Source organism: Staurois parvus, unplaced genomic scaffold (genome assembly GCF_062004578.1).
Source record: "Staurois parvus isolate SC_StPar_1 unplaced genomic scaffold, SC_StPar_1.0 ptg001072l, whole genome shotgun sequence".
Classification (NCBI taxonomy): Eukaryota; Metazoa; Chordata; class Amphibia; order Anura; family Ranidae; genus Staurois; species Staurois parvus.
In genome coordinates this window covers 164,125-180,055 of record NW_028318868.1, presented here as the reverse complement: position 1 = coordinate 180,055, position 15,931 = coordinate 164,125, and the positions used below count along the sequence as shown (strand labels likewise).

At 43.7% G+C, this 15,931-nt stretch overlaps 1 protein-coding gene across 14 annotated transcripts in view; it reads left to right on the top strand.

Moving 5' to 3' along the window:
• The window catches only part of SCAI (suppressor of cancer cell invasion), a 1,319,466-nt gene that overhangs the window by 1,147,449 nt on the left and 156,086 nt on the right, over positions 1 to 15,931 (top strand). For 7 of the 14 annotated variants that reach the window (XR_016307572.1, XR_016307571.1, XR_016307570.1 and 4 more), the window contains one exon: positions 206 to 261. The exons of the other annotated variants lie outside the window; for them this stretch is intronic. Coding sequence is in view for 4 of the 7 variants with exons in the window: in XM_089658462.1 (XP_089514588.1) it covers positions 206 to 261 (56 nt within the window). In the remaining 3 variants the exon portion in view is untranslated. The remainder of the gene's footprint in view (positions 1 to 205; positions 262 to 15,931) is intronic. 14 annotated transcript variants of the gene reach the window in all.

Here is a 15,931-nt window from a genome sequence, read left to right as displayed (position 1 = left end):
GCTGCACAAGAACACACTGCACTGGGGTGAAGTAGAGCCATTGGAATAGATGGGAAATACCGGACACGTGTTTGGATGATAAATGTGCCTGTCAGCGATTTGGGTGAAGCAGCCGTCACAAATGTGAGATTTCCTGCTCTGTACCCTGCACACGCCCAAGGACTTACAACTTGGTTTTTTTTTTTTTTTTGGTTGTTTTTTTTAGCACTCAGCATACCCAGGGACTTGGACATTTCACATTTTCTGTTGTACACTGCACAGGTATATATGCTTAGATAACTGTTGCATTCTTTCTATGCATGCTAATGGACTTTTGGTCTCTGAGGAGTATTTGCCTGCTAATCAGGTGCAATCACTTGAGGCATTCATGAAGAGACAGATTGAATGAGTGTGTCTTTCATTGGGAGTGCTAACAATATAACCATGCTATATAAAGGACTACAGAGGGGGGGTTTGCATGGTCGGAGAGGAGGCCAGGTTATTTGCTGTCAGTCCTTGGTGGCTTTTTTGGGGGGGGGGGAAGAGAGTGTGCATGATCTTATATTTGTTTTGTGTGTTTGCTGGAATTGTTCTGCACTTGTGTCTCAAAAGTGTTTTTTTTTGGGCATGGCTTCAATTTTGTGTGTATTTTTCCAGTCTGACCATGCGTTTATGGTTTGTGAGCATCTAACCCTTGTTACTAACAAATGTCAATTGTTCTACTCCTACAACTCCTAACTTTGATATAATGTAGACAGAAATGCAGCTTCCTGCTTACCGTAATCAGAAATGTATGGGAACATGGGGGGGGATGTCAAATAGTTTTCATAATAAATATATTGCACATAAAAGAAAATATATTTGCATATGTGGGAGCCGTGATTGTGCATAAAAATTAGTTATCACACATAATTGCATCATCACATTTGCAGACGGACATTCTCATGTTGCAGAGACATAAGAACAAAAGTTCAGTTCCTTGGCCAACAGTAAACATAGCAGCTGGAGGCAGGTGACACCAAACAGAGGTGTAAATTGTGTGCTTTTGTAAACACCACCAACTACTTCTGCCTCACCACTGAAGAGGAGGAGGAGGCATCACTGCTGGCTCTTTGCCAGAGCCTTCTGCAAAGCAGAGAGGAGGGATGCACATGGCATGGCTTTTTTGGACCACGTGCATACTTGCAGGATGTCCATTGCAGGTTTCCCTTAGGGCAAGAAGAAATTAAACACCTCTCATCCCTATCCTTAAGGAGCCTACATTCATACTAGTTCCAATTAACCTACCAGAATGTCTTTGGAGTGCAGGAGGAAGCACACACAGGAAAAGGGAGAACATGCAAACTCTTAGCATATTGGTGGGATTTGAACCAATGACCCTAGTGTTGCTAGGCAGAAGTGCTAACCATATAAAAAATGAGTGTGCTGTACACTAAAAAAATCATAAACAATAATAGATCAAATAAATTCTGCTACATAAAAAAGTGCATAAATTTATTGAAATTATAAGTCCACATGTATATATTAAATAATTAAAAGTCCCAAAATACAGTAACAAAGTGCTGTGTGCTAAAGAAATCCTCCAACGGAAAGTGCATAGATGTCCACAAATGCTTGACACAAGAAAAAAAACAGCCTCTTACCAAACACTTTGATCTCCAATCAAGAGATCAAATGAGCAGATGGTGTTCAGATCCGCACTGACACCCTAGTTAGTCTTATCATGAAGATGAATGGACGACTGCAGTTTCACTTGAACAAATCCATCACATCAGACAGCTCTCCACATCATGCAAGGAAAGGTTTAAAACTGAAGAAGAAAACTTCATTGTGCGACCCGATAAACCAGCAAAAAAATTGTTAAAGTATTACACTTACATAGATAAGGTGCATAAAGGCAGTATAAACATTTATACGCAGTGTCAGACCTCCGGCCAGAACAAGGTGACGTCACAGAAAGCTCCAACCAACGTGCGTTTCTCCAAAAGTGGTGTCCTCTGGGACTGGAGTATAGCCGTGCGACGTCAGCCGTCACCATATTTATAGGAAAGAGAGCTCTGGAACAATTTAGCATGCTAGCTAAAACACCTAATGTGAATCAGAATTGCTGATATCGCCATCTTGTGGATACACCAGAACACTACAAATGTGTAAAATAAACTAATTCATTGAACATAAAAATAATAATAAATTGAAAGGTAAACTGTGTTACCACAAAAACATCAATACATGTATGCAATGTACATCAGAAATGTACTAAAAACATAAAAAATTATTAACAGATACAAAGTATTAATATTAAAAATTATACCAAAAAATAATAATTGATACAAACTAAAATAAAATTAACTCATGAAATATATTGGATAGTACAACTGGGAAATAACTCAATAACACATTCAAATCAATATACAAAATAAATACATTTTCACAACTTAATTATTATTAATAAAAGAATTAATATCCCATTCAATGTTAAGGCCTAGGGGTTGATAGGACTTGAGGTCAAAAATCCAGTGTGTTTCTCTACAAGAAATGTATTTTCATGTTACTCCCCCTCCAATGTGAAGTGTATTTTTCTATACCTGTGATCTTAAGGGTAGATATAGATCAAAATGTTTGGACAAGCAGTGAGAAGGAAACCCTTTCCTAATGTTGGCTAAATGTTCCCCAATACGAACACTGAGGACAAATTGTCCTCCCAACGTACTGGAGACCACAGTTACAACTCAGGAGATTTATAATCTCCTTAGTACTACATGTGATGAAATCATGAATATTATAGTTAACGTTTGTGATGTTAGATGTAAAAGTGGATGTACGGATGGTATGTGCACTCCTACATACATTACACCTTTTACTAGGGTAAAACCCATGAAGGTTTTCAAACACCTGTTGTCTATGGAGTAAGCAATCATATTGGGTGCCACAATGTCCCTCACGGCCCTCAATGTTTTGTAAATAACCGACTTGTGTACTGGAAGGGATGGTCCCAATATAGGATCCTCCCTCAAGATGTTCCAATATTTCCTCAAGGTGTTTTTAATCCAATATTGCTGGGAAGAAAAGGTGGTGAGGAAGGCCCACTCATATGTATTCTGATCCTGTTGTCTTTAAGATGGAAAAAAAGGGATTCCCTGTCAAGAAGGGAAACCGCCTGTATCTCCTGAGTTGACAGTTCAGAAGAATATCCCTTCTCCAAGAAGCGATTCTGAAGGATTCCCGCCTGGGTAAATAAATCCATCCTGCTTGGAACAGTTTTGACGGATCCATCAAAACTGTCCTGCCGGAATACCCTATGTGGGGTGATGACAGTTTTCAATCAGGATAAAACCATTATGGATTTTAAATCGGTGGATTTAAAATACATTTTGGTGAGAAAAGAATGATTCTCACGATAGATGGTCAAATCTAGAAAATTAATACTTGTGTCACTCCATAGGTGTTACGAATACCCCAGGGAGAACATGCAAACTCCAGGCACATTGGTGGGATTTGAACCAATGAACCTAGTGTTGCTAGGCAGACGTGCTAACCACTAAGCCACTATGCTGCTAATAATAATAATTGGACTATATAGTCGTACCATGATTCAAGAATTAAGATATATAATTATAAGTAGATATTGTAAGAAAATATGAATTTAGACATTTAAAACTGTTTTCATATAATAGAGATACAACTAGCACATGGATTTGAAAGGGAACCCCTTAACTAAAAAAGAAAAAAAAAGTGTGGCTTCCCCCTAAAATCACTAACACACCCTTATCTGAGCATGCAGTCCTGCGGGCTAGAAAAGGGGGGTATAAGAGCAACCTCCCCGCACGCACACACACACACACACTTTTTGTTTGTAATGTCAGCTCTTTTGTCTACATTATGTGAAACTTTCTAAAATGTACCAGCTTGCAAAAAATACATGTATAAACATGCATTTTTAATAGTTCAGGTACTTTTATAGCGCCATCGATTTACACAGCACTTTACATACATTTTGTACATTCACATCAGGCTCTGCCTTCAAGGAGCGTTCTAAAGTCCCTAACTCACATTCATATAGGGTCTAGAATATATAGTACTACTATGATTCAAGAATTAAGATAATTATAAGTAGATATAAGAAAATTTGAATTAGACATTCAAAATTATTAGTCATATAACAAGATTTAACTGTAATTTTTCGATATATATTTAACATTAGAAAATCATATGCATTACTCTGTAACATTCATGAAAAAATGCACATTTGCAGAACATGTAAAAAAAACACTACAAAATAGGAAAGATAATTATTAGAATTAGCATAAAAAACCCAAACAACAAATCTCATCTGCCAATTTGTTTCTTTTTTACACACACAAAGAAATGGGATATTGGCTTAATCCTGTGCCTACACCCTCTAGGGACATGTTTAGCATTGCCTATCATGTAAAAGCGACTATGCCAATTCGAAATTTACTAAAAGGCATTTTAATAACTGAAGTCCCTTTTCCTTTCACCACAGCAAGGTCTTAATTGTTTCAGTTAGGTGAAGTTTCCTATCTAACATCTATTGCTTCACCTTATTCTTAGTAAATTAAGCCCATAATGTCAATGGCATGGCCTGCAAATAGTTTGGACCTCAATTCAACTAAAAATCTATGGTGGAAATGAAAGAAAATGGTGCATGACAAGGCTCCAACCTGCAAAGTTGATCTGGCAACTGCAATAAGAGAAATTTGGAGCCAGATTAATGAAGAATACTGTTTTCCGCTAGGTAAATCCATGCCTCGGAGAATTCAAGCTGTTATAAAAACCAGAGGTGATGCAACAAAGTACTGTACTGTAATGGTGTACTGTAGTGTTTTGTTTTAATTCTTCCATAATATTTTCCTCAGAATTGTGATTCCATATTTTTTTCCTCTGTTTGATCTGCAAAAACAGTTGCAACTGATTACAGTTTTCTTTGTTTTATTTTTTAAGTGTTTCTTAAAGCCATAAGGTTGGAATGTTAAATGAAAATACTTTTTGAGGCATGTCTGATATTAGTTTTTTGTACTACACAATTAAACAATTGAATGAACCTTTTCCATACTTTTGCCAGGGGTTGTATGTAGTTGTATAAAGTTTGGCCTAAATTTATGAAGAAAAATTACTTATTTGCAAATTTTAGAATAGAAACTAAAGAAAATGTAGTTTGTTTTTTTTATTGTTGGTCTTTTTTTCACTTATCGCAAAAAATAACCCAGTGGTGATAAAATACCACCTAAAGAAAGCTCTAAAAAAATTATACAAATTTTGTTTGGGTACAGTGTGGCATGGCTGAGTAATTGGCATTCAAAGTGTGAAAGCACTGAAAAATGGTCTGGGCAGAAAGGGGGTAAAAGTGCCCAGAGGTGGTTAGACACCTGTACAGCCTTAATTATGGGACCCTCCTTGATAGCGTGGGTAAATATGTCCAGATTGCTTGTGGGCTCAGTTGGCCAGGTTCATCGAGACAGAATCAACTGGCACAAATGCCTTCACCTTGGCGATTTCATCTGCCATTCTGTTCTAGTTCTCGAAGGGGCACATGTGCGTCCACATGCTCCACTTTTATGGTGCGAAAGTGAGCTTCCCTCCAGATGTAGTCCCAGACTTTGCCTCCCTGCACAACCTTTCCATCAATTATCCATTCATTGGACTTCCACGTGGGCATCCAAGTTGTCATTCCTTTAAAAACTGCCCAGCTGTCAGTGTAGATAGTGACATGGGAAGAAGGATCCTCCTCAAGAGTCATTACTACAGCTTTCAACTCTGCATACAGAATGGACCCTCAAATTCTGGTCTCCTGCAGGACTGTGTCTGTACTCAGGCTGTAGGATGCTGCTGTCCACTGATACCCAGACAAGGTGACTATGGCTGAACCATCAGGGAACCATGCTAAACCTTTCGTGTCTTCTGACAGAGGCTCAAAAGATGGAGCCTTTTGAATGACTGCAGCACGGGAATTTCTTCTTCTGGCTGGGTGCTGGTAAAATTGACAAGCCCTGCCAACTGTTTTGAAATGTCCCTGACATCCCCAGCTGCAATACCCCCTATTACTTGAAGGTACCACTTCCATTTTATCAGTGTCTGGTTCTGAGCTACAGTTGCCCCAGTGGTCAGTCCATTATCTCTCACCCATCCTGCTATTAGCATGCAGTTTGGATGGTGACAGGGTCGTTTTTTGTCATAGTCTCTACATGTTGAAGTGCTGTGTAGGCCCCAAACAGGTACTTCTCTTCTGTGCCCCTGTCAGTTGCTTGGACCAAAATCCCATGGATATTGCTCACTCTCCTTTCTTTTCATTTGGCTGCCACAAACTCCAAGATATGGTACCATCCTGCTCCACTACATCCAGCTGATATGGTACAATGGCTTCCAATCCCTCATGCTGCAAAATGGCTTCTTTAGCAGCAAGGAATGTGGTCTGCTGCTCTGAACCCCATGAAAAGTTTTTCCTGGTAACATTGTGTATAGGCCTCAGGATCAGTCCAAGATGAACAATCTCCAGAATCCCACAACTCCAATGAACTTCTGTGCCTCCTTTTTGGTAGTAGGGGGCGACAGTGCCTATCCAGGCAGTTTGAACAACTGTCTCTGGAATTTTCCTCTCTTGCCCAGTCCACGTCGTTCTCAAGAATTTCACCTCTGTGGCAGGTACTTGGAGTTTTTCTCTGTTGATATCCCACCCTCTTTTTTCCAAGTGTTGTATCAGCAGATGCAGTGCTCCAGTTACACCTTCTTTTGTCCCAGAGATCATGATGTCTTCGATGTAGTGAAACACAGCAACTTTCAGAGTCAGGGTACTTAACCAGTTCCCTGGTCCCTCTGGGTGGACGCCATATGGCGTCCTTTCAGGCATGCACAGTTTGCCTGCCCGCAGAGCCGCGCAGGACACGGCTGATGACAGATCTGTGTACCGTCCCCGTTGCCAGTACCATGTGACCTGCTGTGACCAATCACAGCAGGTCACATGACAGTTGTATACAATGGATGGCTTCCTTTCATGCCATCCATTGTATACAAGTGTGGCTAGCTGTGAATGGTCACAGCGATCACATGCACAAGCTGGGCCAATCACAGCCCAGCTGTGTCATGTGATTAGCTGTGGCCAAATCACAGCTAAGCACAAAAAAACCCCCTGAATGAATCGATTGAATTCAGGTAAATGATTGCTTATAGCAAAGTAATTCTTTGCTATAAGCAAATTATGTAAAAAAAAAAATACTGATCACTTCCCCAAAGTAGTACAATGTTACTATGGTAACATTATACTACTTTGGTCATAGTGAAATATGAAAAACAAATCTTGAAAAAAGAGAAGAAAATTTAACTAAAAAATTTTAAAAATTAAAAAAAATGATCAGTGTTTTTTTTTTCGTACTGTCACCAGTCAGTGTACCTGATCACCTCCATGCCAATTATATGATGATGCTGTACTGCACTGGTGACAGTATGTAAAAAAAAAATAGTGAAAATAATATTTTTTATTTCTTCATTTCCGAAAAATTATGACCAAAAAAATACAACTTCAAAAAACTCGCCATGCCTCCTATGAAATACGTCGGACTGTCTACTTTGCAAAAAGGGGTAATTTGGGGGATATCTGTACTGTTCTGACGTTCTTGGACCTCAAGAAATTAGATTGGCCGTCAGTACTTTAGGATTGATCAATATTCAGATCTATACCATAGTTTGGGAACTCTATAACTTTCCTACAGACTAAATAATAAATACTAATTTGGGTTATTTTACCCAAAGACATGTAGTAGAATACATTTTGGCCTAAATTTATGAAGAACAATTATTTTATAACAGAAACAAAGAAAAACGTGGGGTTTTTCCAAACTTTTTGGTCTTTTTTTGTTAATTTAGCAAAAAATAAAAACCCCAGTGGTGATTAAATACCACCAAATGAAAGCTCTAGTTGTGTGAAGAAAATGATAAAATTTTAGTTTGGGTACAATGTTGTATGACCGCGCAATTTTCATTCAAAATGTGAGAGCGCTGAAACCTGAAAATTGGCCTGGGCAGGAAGGGGGTAAAAGTGCCATGTATGGAATTGGTTAAATCTTGGGCCGGATTGCATGACAAATTGTTGGAGAAATTATTGAGAAATAAGCATCAGCTAGGTCTATCACAGCATGATTGTCTCCTGCCTCTTTGGCAATTTCTTCAATGATGGAGATCATATTGGATACAGCTGACTTCAATGCAGGTGCCACTTGGTTTAGACCTCTGTAATCTACAGTCATTCTATATGTCCCATCAGGTTTCTTTACATGGAAAACCGAAGACGAGAAAGGACTTACAGCATGTCTAAAGATCCCTACTCTCAACAGTTCTTGAACAGCCTCCCAATTTCTTTGTGGTTTCAATTAAGTCTGTACTGCTTGGGACAAACTGGCTTCTCTAGTGGAGGAATATAGACACATGACCTCTGACCACAGCATTCACCACCCTAACTAGATACATTTTATCAGGATACCTGAATGTGAATGTACCCTGTTCAATCTGAACGAACTAACCTTGAAGTACATCCATCCCAAGAATATTTTCGGGTAACTCTGATACCAAAATATTTTGTCAAAAATCCTGGTCACTTGCCAATAGCCAGTTTCACCCGTGTCCTAACTGCTGGTGTGGTTTACCATCCCAAACCTTCTACATGAATCACTTTTGTGATGGGAAGGATTTCCCTGTAAAAGTGCAAGCTCCGCTCCAGTGTCAAAGCCATCACATGTGTAGGAGAAGATGACTTCCCCCACCATACAGTGATAGGTGCATATGGGCGTCGGTCTCCTGCTGTCACTGTCCTCACTCATAGTCAGGTCAAATCTGCATTCGTTTTTAACCACAGTGACTGGAAAATTTGAAGGAGCAGAATAGAAAACTTTTCTTGACAGACTTTTGATTGCGTGGAGATGGTAGGGGGGAGGAGCCTGTTCATGGCAGCGATGTAAGCTCTCTCTCCGCAAGGCAGTCACCTTCCCCTCAATGTGCCCCCTGAATAACGCTGGAGATGCCCGGGAGGCCCTACCTGTGAGCGGGATCCCACCGGAGAAGTAAGGAGGACGGAGTGCGGTGGGTCCGCTGCGGTGGGATGGCTGGAGGTCCCCGTTCGAGACAGCGGGTTGCTGAGAGCCAGGAGGACGCAAGGCGGCCATGTGACCCCCCCCCCCGCAAAGGACTACTGGGAGGAAGAGAAGCCGTCCGGTGTTTCCAGGCAGAGGGGAGGCGTCGGTTTCTCACTGACAGCTGCAAGTGGAGACAGATACGGACAGGACCCTGTGAGGAGGGTAGAGCCGGCGTGTCAAGGAGCTGGGGAGACGCTGGCCTGACAGAGAGACACCCTGCCTGCTACCTGTTAAGGAGAGCAGGAGGAGGGAGAGGAGTGTGACCCAGAGGAATCCCCCCAGAGAGGAAATAAAGACAGACAACAGATAAGGAACCTGGAAGAATGCCTCACTGAAAAAGCAGTCGGAAGGAGGGTGAGTGAGGGTGGCTGGACTGTATATTGATTCTGTGTATGGAATATTCAGGTTGAAGTAGAGGAGGAATACACAGAGGAAAAGGGGGATTCCCAAGGGGACAGAAGAAAATTTGAATCCTCCCAAGGGTAATTATAGCACAAGCCCTAGAGCTTAGAGAAGAGGGATTGTATTTACAGCAAATATGAAGAGTAAAAATAGTAAAGGGAGTGGTCCTAAGCACCCCCAATCTGGAACGATCAGGAAATATACGTCCCAGGGAAATGTGACCCCAGAAAGATCTCAGGAGGCATGTGAAAGGAGTATAATGGAAAACAGTTTGGATAAGAGTGCCAGGTCTTCTGAGGAAATGGATAACAACAGCCAACAAACATCAGAGGGAATAAAGTTAAGAGAAAATGAAGGAGAATTACAAATCCCAAATAAAAAGGAGATGGCAGAAATGTTTAAAAATCTGGAAAAATCTATTAAACAAGAGATGGGGATTATTCAAAATGATTTGGGACATTTATTATCCAGAGTAGAAGAAATGGAAGAAAAAATTAAAAAACATGCTCAAGCTATTCCAGAATTAAAAAATCAGATAATGGAGATGAGGAAAGAACAAAAAAAACTGCATTATAAGTTGGAGATACAAAGTAATAAGAATAGGAAAAATAATCTCAGGATAAAAGGAGTCCCGGAGCTTACACAAGGAGAAGATCTAAAAGGGACAATATGTAAAATCTTAAACTCCATTTATGGATAAACCCAATTCTGAGAAATATGAATTGGACAATGTATATATGATAGGTTCCAAAGGGATCGGGTGGAAGAGAGACCAAGAGATGTAGTTGTACAATTCAATAAATATGGAGATAGAGAAGAAGTATGGAAAAAGATAAAAGGAAGAACCAGTATAATGTATAGAGGAAAAAATATACAAGTGTTTGCAGACTTGACACCTGAGACATAGTGGAGAAAGAGATCATTGAAACCATTACTAGAACAGATGAAAAAACAGAATATACAATATAGATGGAGTAGCGCGATGTGTTTAATTGGATGGAAGAATGGAGTCACTGCATACCTGAGATTTCCTGAGGAACTAAGAGACTTTTTTGATAAACTTAATATTCAGAAAATAGAGATTCCAGGTTGGGAGGAGGAAGAAGGGGAGACTTGGCTATGACTGCCTACAACAACGTGCTGTCAACAGCCCTTGACTCACTAGCGCCTTTAACCACACGCAACATCAGACCCTGACCGCTCCAGCCCTGGCAGACTGATCACACCAAAACCCTCAAACGACACAGTCGTGCCCTGGAGCGACTATGGCGCAAAACCAAATCCCAACAAGCCTTCACCCGCTACAAATCTGCCTTCCGCACCTACACCTCCTCCCTCCACGCAGCCAAACAAGCCTACTTCCTGACCACCCTCTTCAAGGCCCTTTCCTCCAATCCTCGCCGACTCTTCTCCACCTTCAACTCTCTACTCTCTCCACCCCCACCTCCACCCAGCACCTCACTCACCGCCCTTGAGATTTACAATCACTTCAAAAACAAGATTGACACAATTCGCAAGGACATCGCCGCAACTCACACGCCCTCTCAACCCGTCCCCTCTCACACAGCTACCCCCTCATCCCCCCTCCCCCTCGACATAACCCGCAGGGACTTCGTCGCTGCTCAAACTCCCTCCAACCCCGTTCCCCATCACCCAGCTACCCCCTCATCACCCCTCTCCCACGGCCCCACCACTGCTCTGACCTCCACTTCCACCCCACCCTGCATTCCTCATACTGAAGCTCCCCCAACACTCCGCACCTTTGACCTTACTACCATCAAGGAAGTCTCCAACATCCTCTCTGATGCCCGCCTCACCACCTGCCCCCTCGACCCTATCCCCTCACAACTCCTACGACCTCCCTCCCCCTCCATCCTACGCTCCCTCACCCACATCTTCAATCTCTCCCTCTCCTCCGGCACTTTCCCTTCCCCTCTGAAACATGCACACATCACCCCCATACTTAAAAAGCCCTCCCTGGACCCCAATGACCCGAACAACCTCAGACCCATCTCCCTGCTCCTATTTACATCTAAACTCCTCAAGCGCCTAGTCTATACCCGCCTATGCTCTCACCTCAACGACAGCAACCTCCTCGATCCCCCACAGTCCGGCTTCCGTCCCCTACACTCCACCGAAACTGCCTTACTCAAACTCTCAAACGACCTGCTAACCGCCAAAGCTAATGCCCACTATTCAGTGCTCCTACTCCTCGACCTCTCTGCGGCCTTCGACACAGTCGACCACTCCCTCGGCCTCAGAGATTCTGCTCTCTCCTGGCTCTCATCCTACTTGTCACAACGCTCTTTCAGCGTTACCTATACTGCTACCACCTCCCCCTCACTCCCCCTCTCTGTTGGGGTCCCTCAAGGCTCTGTCCTCGGGCCCCTTCTCTGCTTCATCTACACCTCCTCCCTTGGCCAACTCATACACTCTCACGGCTTCAACTACCACCTCTATGCCGACGACACACAAATCTATCTCTCAACCCCCCACCTCACCCCCTCGGTCTCCGCCCGAATCACACACCTACTGAGCGACATATCAGACTGGATGTCGCTCCACTTCCTTAAATTGAACCTCTCCAAAACCAAGTTTCTTGTCTTCCCCCCAGCCCGGACCCCACCCCCCATTGACTTCTCCATCACATCCAACAACGCCACCATCAAATCCGCCCCGCAGGCCAGAGTACTTGGTGTCATTCTGGACTCCAACCTATCCTCCCAGCCCCAAGTCCAATCTTTAACAAACTCGTGCAGACTCCACCTCCGCAACATCGCCAAAATACGCACGTTCCTAACCCCAGAAACCACTAAACAGCTCATCCACTCCCTCATCATATCACGACTCGACTACTGCAACTCCCTCCTCACTGGCCTGCCTCGCCGCTGGCTATCCCCGCTTCAGTCGATCCTGAATACGGCTGCCAGACTCATTCACCTTTCCAACCGCTCCATCTCCGCCACCCCCCTCTGCCAATCCCTCCACTGGCTTCCGATTGCGCAACGGATCAAATTCAAAATCCTAACACTGACGTACAAAGCCGTCCACCATACTGCCCCGAACTACATCACTGACCTAATATCAAAGTACCGCCCAGCACGCACACTCCGCTCCTCACAAGACCTCCTTCTCTCTAGTTCCCTGGTCTCCTCCTCCCATGCCCGCCTCCAGGACTTCTCCAGGGTGTCACCCATCCTCTGGAACTCCCTTCCCCAACCCATCAGATTATCACCTACTCTCCTCTCCTTTAGGTGCATCCTGAAAACCCATCTCTTCAGGGAAGCCTACCCCACCCCCTGCTAACTTGCCAACTTCCTCCACTCTTCCTACCACTCCATCCCCCACAGTTATCTCCTCCTGTGCCCCTATCCCCTCCCTCCTAGATTGTAAGCTCGAAAGAGCAGGGCCCTCGATCCCCTCATGTTTTGCATTGTATTGGTATTGTTCTGTCACATGTTCTGTCCCCCTTTGTAATGTACAGCGCTGAGCAAACTATTGGCGCTTTATAAATACTGTATAATAATAATAATAATATGCGCTATGAGAAAAGAGGAATGGCAGCTAGTTAGAAGAAGAAATAGAGAAATGATAGATAGGGGGACATTGGGGGAAATGGAGAGAAGGTGAGCCGCACATGGACAGAGCCCAACCCCAAGATTAAAAATCAAACGTGGCATTAGGGCCACAAATGATTAGAAGGCAAATAGTAGGCCTGGTAGGGGAGAGGGGGGAGGGGTGGGGAAGAGGTGGGGAATGGAGACGGATGGGGGGGGGGAAGAGGGGGTGGAGGGGGTTATGGAGAATGAGATGGAGGGGTAGTAGGGTAGTAACACTACTGGGACAAGAGAAATAAGAAAGAGGAATGGTAGGAGGAAGAAGGAGTTAAGAGGAGTAGGGTAAGATGGAAGAAATCCAATTTATAACCTATAATGTAAAGGGGTTGTATTGTCCTGGGAAGAGATTCAGGTTATTTAAAGAACTACAACATAGAACATCTTCGGTGGTATTTTTACAGGAAACACATCTAGAGATGGAGTCAAAGGTTAGGCTGAAGACTAGATACTTTCCGACATGGTATTATGCGAAAGGGGTTGCTATAGGTTTCGCAAAGAATATAAGGTTTGAGGTGGAGAAGAGAATAACGGATCTGGAGGAAAGGTTTTTGAGGGGTAAATTACAGGGAATAGAGTGTACAATAGCTAACATATATTGTCCAAATAAGAAACCGGAGATATTCTTGAGAGGTATATTGAAGAAATTGATGGATTTTAAAAAGGGTTGTATGATAATAGCTGGAGACTTTAATGTCTGTATAGACCCGCGGATGGATACCACTTCCCATGTGAGGAGGGAGGAGAGCAGGTCCCTGAGATTATTAAAGAAACTGATACATGAGAGTCAATTAGTTGATATATGGAGAATCAGGAATATGAAAGATAGAGACTATACCTTTTTTTCACATGTACATGACTTACTCTAGATTAGATTATATACTGGTACAAATTGGAGGAAGTACACTGTCGGATCATGCCCCTGTTGCAATGAAGTCAAGATGGGGTAAAGAGGAAAGAGGGGGTTTTGTCTGGCGGATGAATGAGGCACTCTGTCAGGAATGGACTTGCCAATAATGGTGGGACTCACCTGCCTTGTGGGCTGCAGTACCAGGGCTGGCCAGCGGGTGCTCTCAGCAATCAGAGACTCAACCCTGCAATCAGCCAAAACATCTGAGGCTGATTGCAGGTGTATTTAAGGGATGGCCAGACCTGCAGTCTGTGCCTTAGTGTGTGTTTTTCTATGGGCCCCTGTATCTTGTTACCTGCATTCCTGTTCCTGTCTGACTGATTCGTTGCTGACCCTGCCTGATCCGGACCTCTGCTGACTTCTCCTGTTTGATCCCTGGCTTGTGACCCGGACCATTCTCTGCCTGACCCCCTGTACCTACCTGCCCGTTAGTTGCTGTACCCGGCTCGTGACCTGACTACTCTCTGCCTGCTCCTCCTGTTCCTACCTGCCCGATTGTTATTGACCCGGCCTGCCTGACAGCGCTTGCATTGTATGTATTGTTATCTGTGGGTGGTTTGGTTTGGTTCGTTTGCACTGTGTTATGTTTTAGTATTGCACTGCGTTTATGTATTGTTAGTGTTAATAAATTATATTGTTTATAACATATCTGAAGCCTGCGTTTCCCTGCGTCAGTTCACATACCTCTGGTCATACCCTGGAGCCCTGACATTACACCAAGGCCTATCCTGACCAGAAGTGGCTGCACAAGGGAAGCCATCTTGGCTTGTTGCTGGGAAGGATGGATCTTGATGAGGTTGTGTATTTTTTGCTGCTGGTTTTTGATGACAGAGAATATGCTTATCAGACTCTGAGAGAGTATACCCGGGATCAACTGCTAGAATGTATATGGATCGCTCATGTTCTAGTAGATCAGGGCACAGAGTTCTCTGAGGTGCAACCTTTGATTCAGGTTTGTGTAGAGTTGGCTTCATCTGGTACCCCTGAAAGCAGGAATGACTTTTTGCCACCATTTAGTGCAGACCAGGTAGAGTCCCTGGTATGGTTATTAGAGGATGATGTGGATTGCTTCTTGGAGCATTATGCTGCATGTTCACCACAGGTATTAAGGGATTGTATAAACGCAGTGCAGTCTTTGACCAGACAGGCTTTGTGTAAGCTGAGCTTTGTTCAACCCATACTGCAGACATGGTCAGACTTGTTGCACCCAGCCTCAGTCAGCTAACAACGTCATTCCTCCGCTAAAGGCACTCTTCCTGCATCCCCGACAGCACCCCCAGTGACTGCCCAGTATACTCTGCTAACTACCACATATCAGTCCTCTGCTCCCACTCGCTGCACCTATCCTTTCTTTAACCCTGTAAAGAAGTCCTCTGTAGCAACTGCTCCCTCCTCTGTTCCATCCTCCAGCTCTCCTCTGTCCTCAGCTGCTCCATTCGTTTGCAGACCTGCGTTTACTTGCAGTGCTCCAGTAGTTAAAACCAGAAAAAAGCGAAAATTCTTTCCAACCAGTACCATCCTGCCAGTATCCAAACCGGTGAGCCTGCTATCTGAGAACCTGCCTTCCGTGATTCAGCCTGGTGCCTCGGCACCCGCACTTCAGCCTGATGTCTCTACCCAGCCTGATGTCTGTACCCAGCCTGATGAACTGATCCAGCCTGATGATCCTATCACGCCTGATGACCCAGTGCCCGCTGTCGAGCCAGACGATCCGGTACCTGATGACCTGGTGCCCACTGTCATACCTGGTGACCCGATGCCCGCTGTCGAGCCAGACGATCCAATGCCTGATGACCCAGTGCCCGCTGTCATGCCTGGTGACCCGATGCCCGCTGTCGAGCCAGACGATCCAGTGCTAGATGACCCGGTGCCTGCTGTCGAGCCAG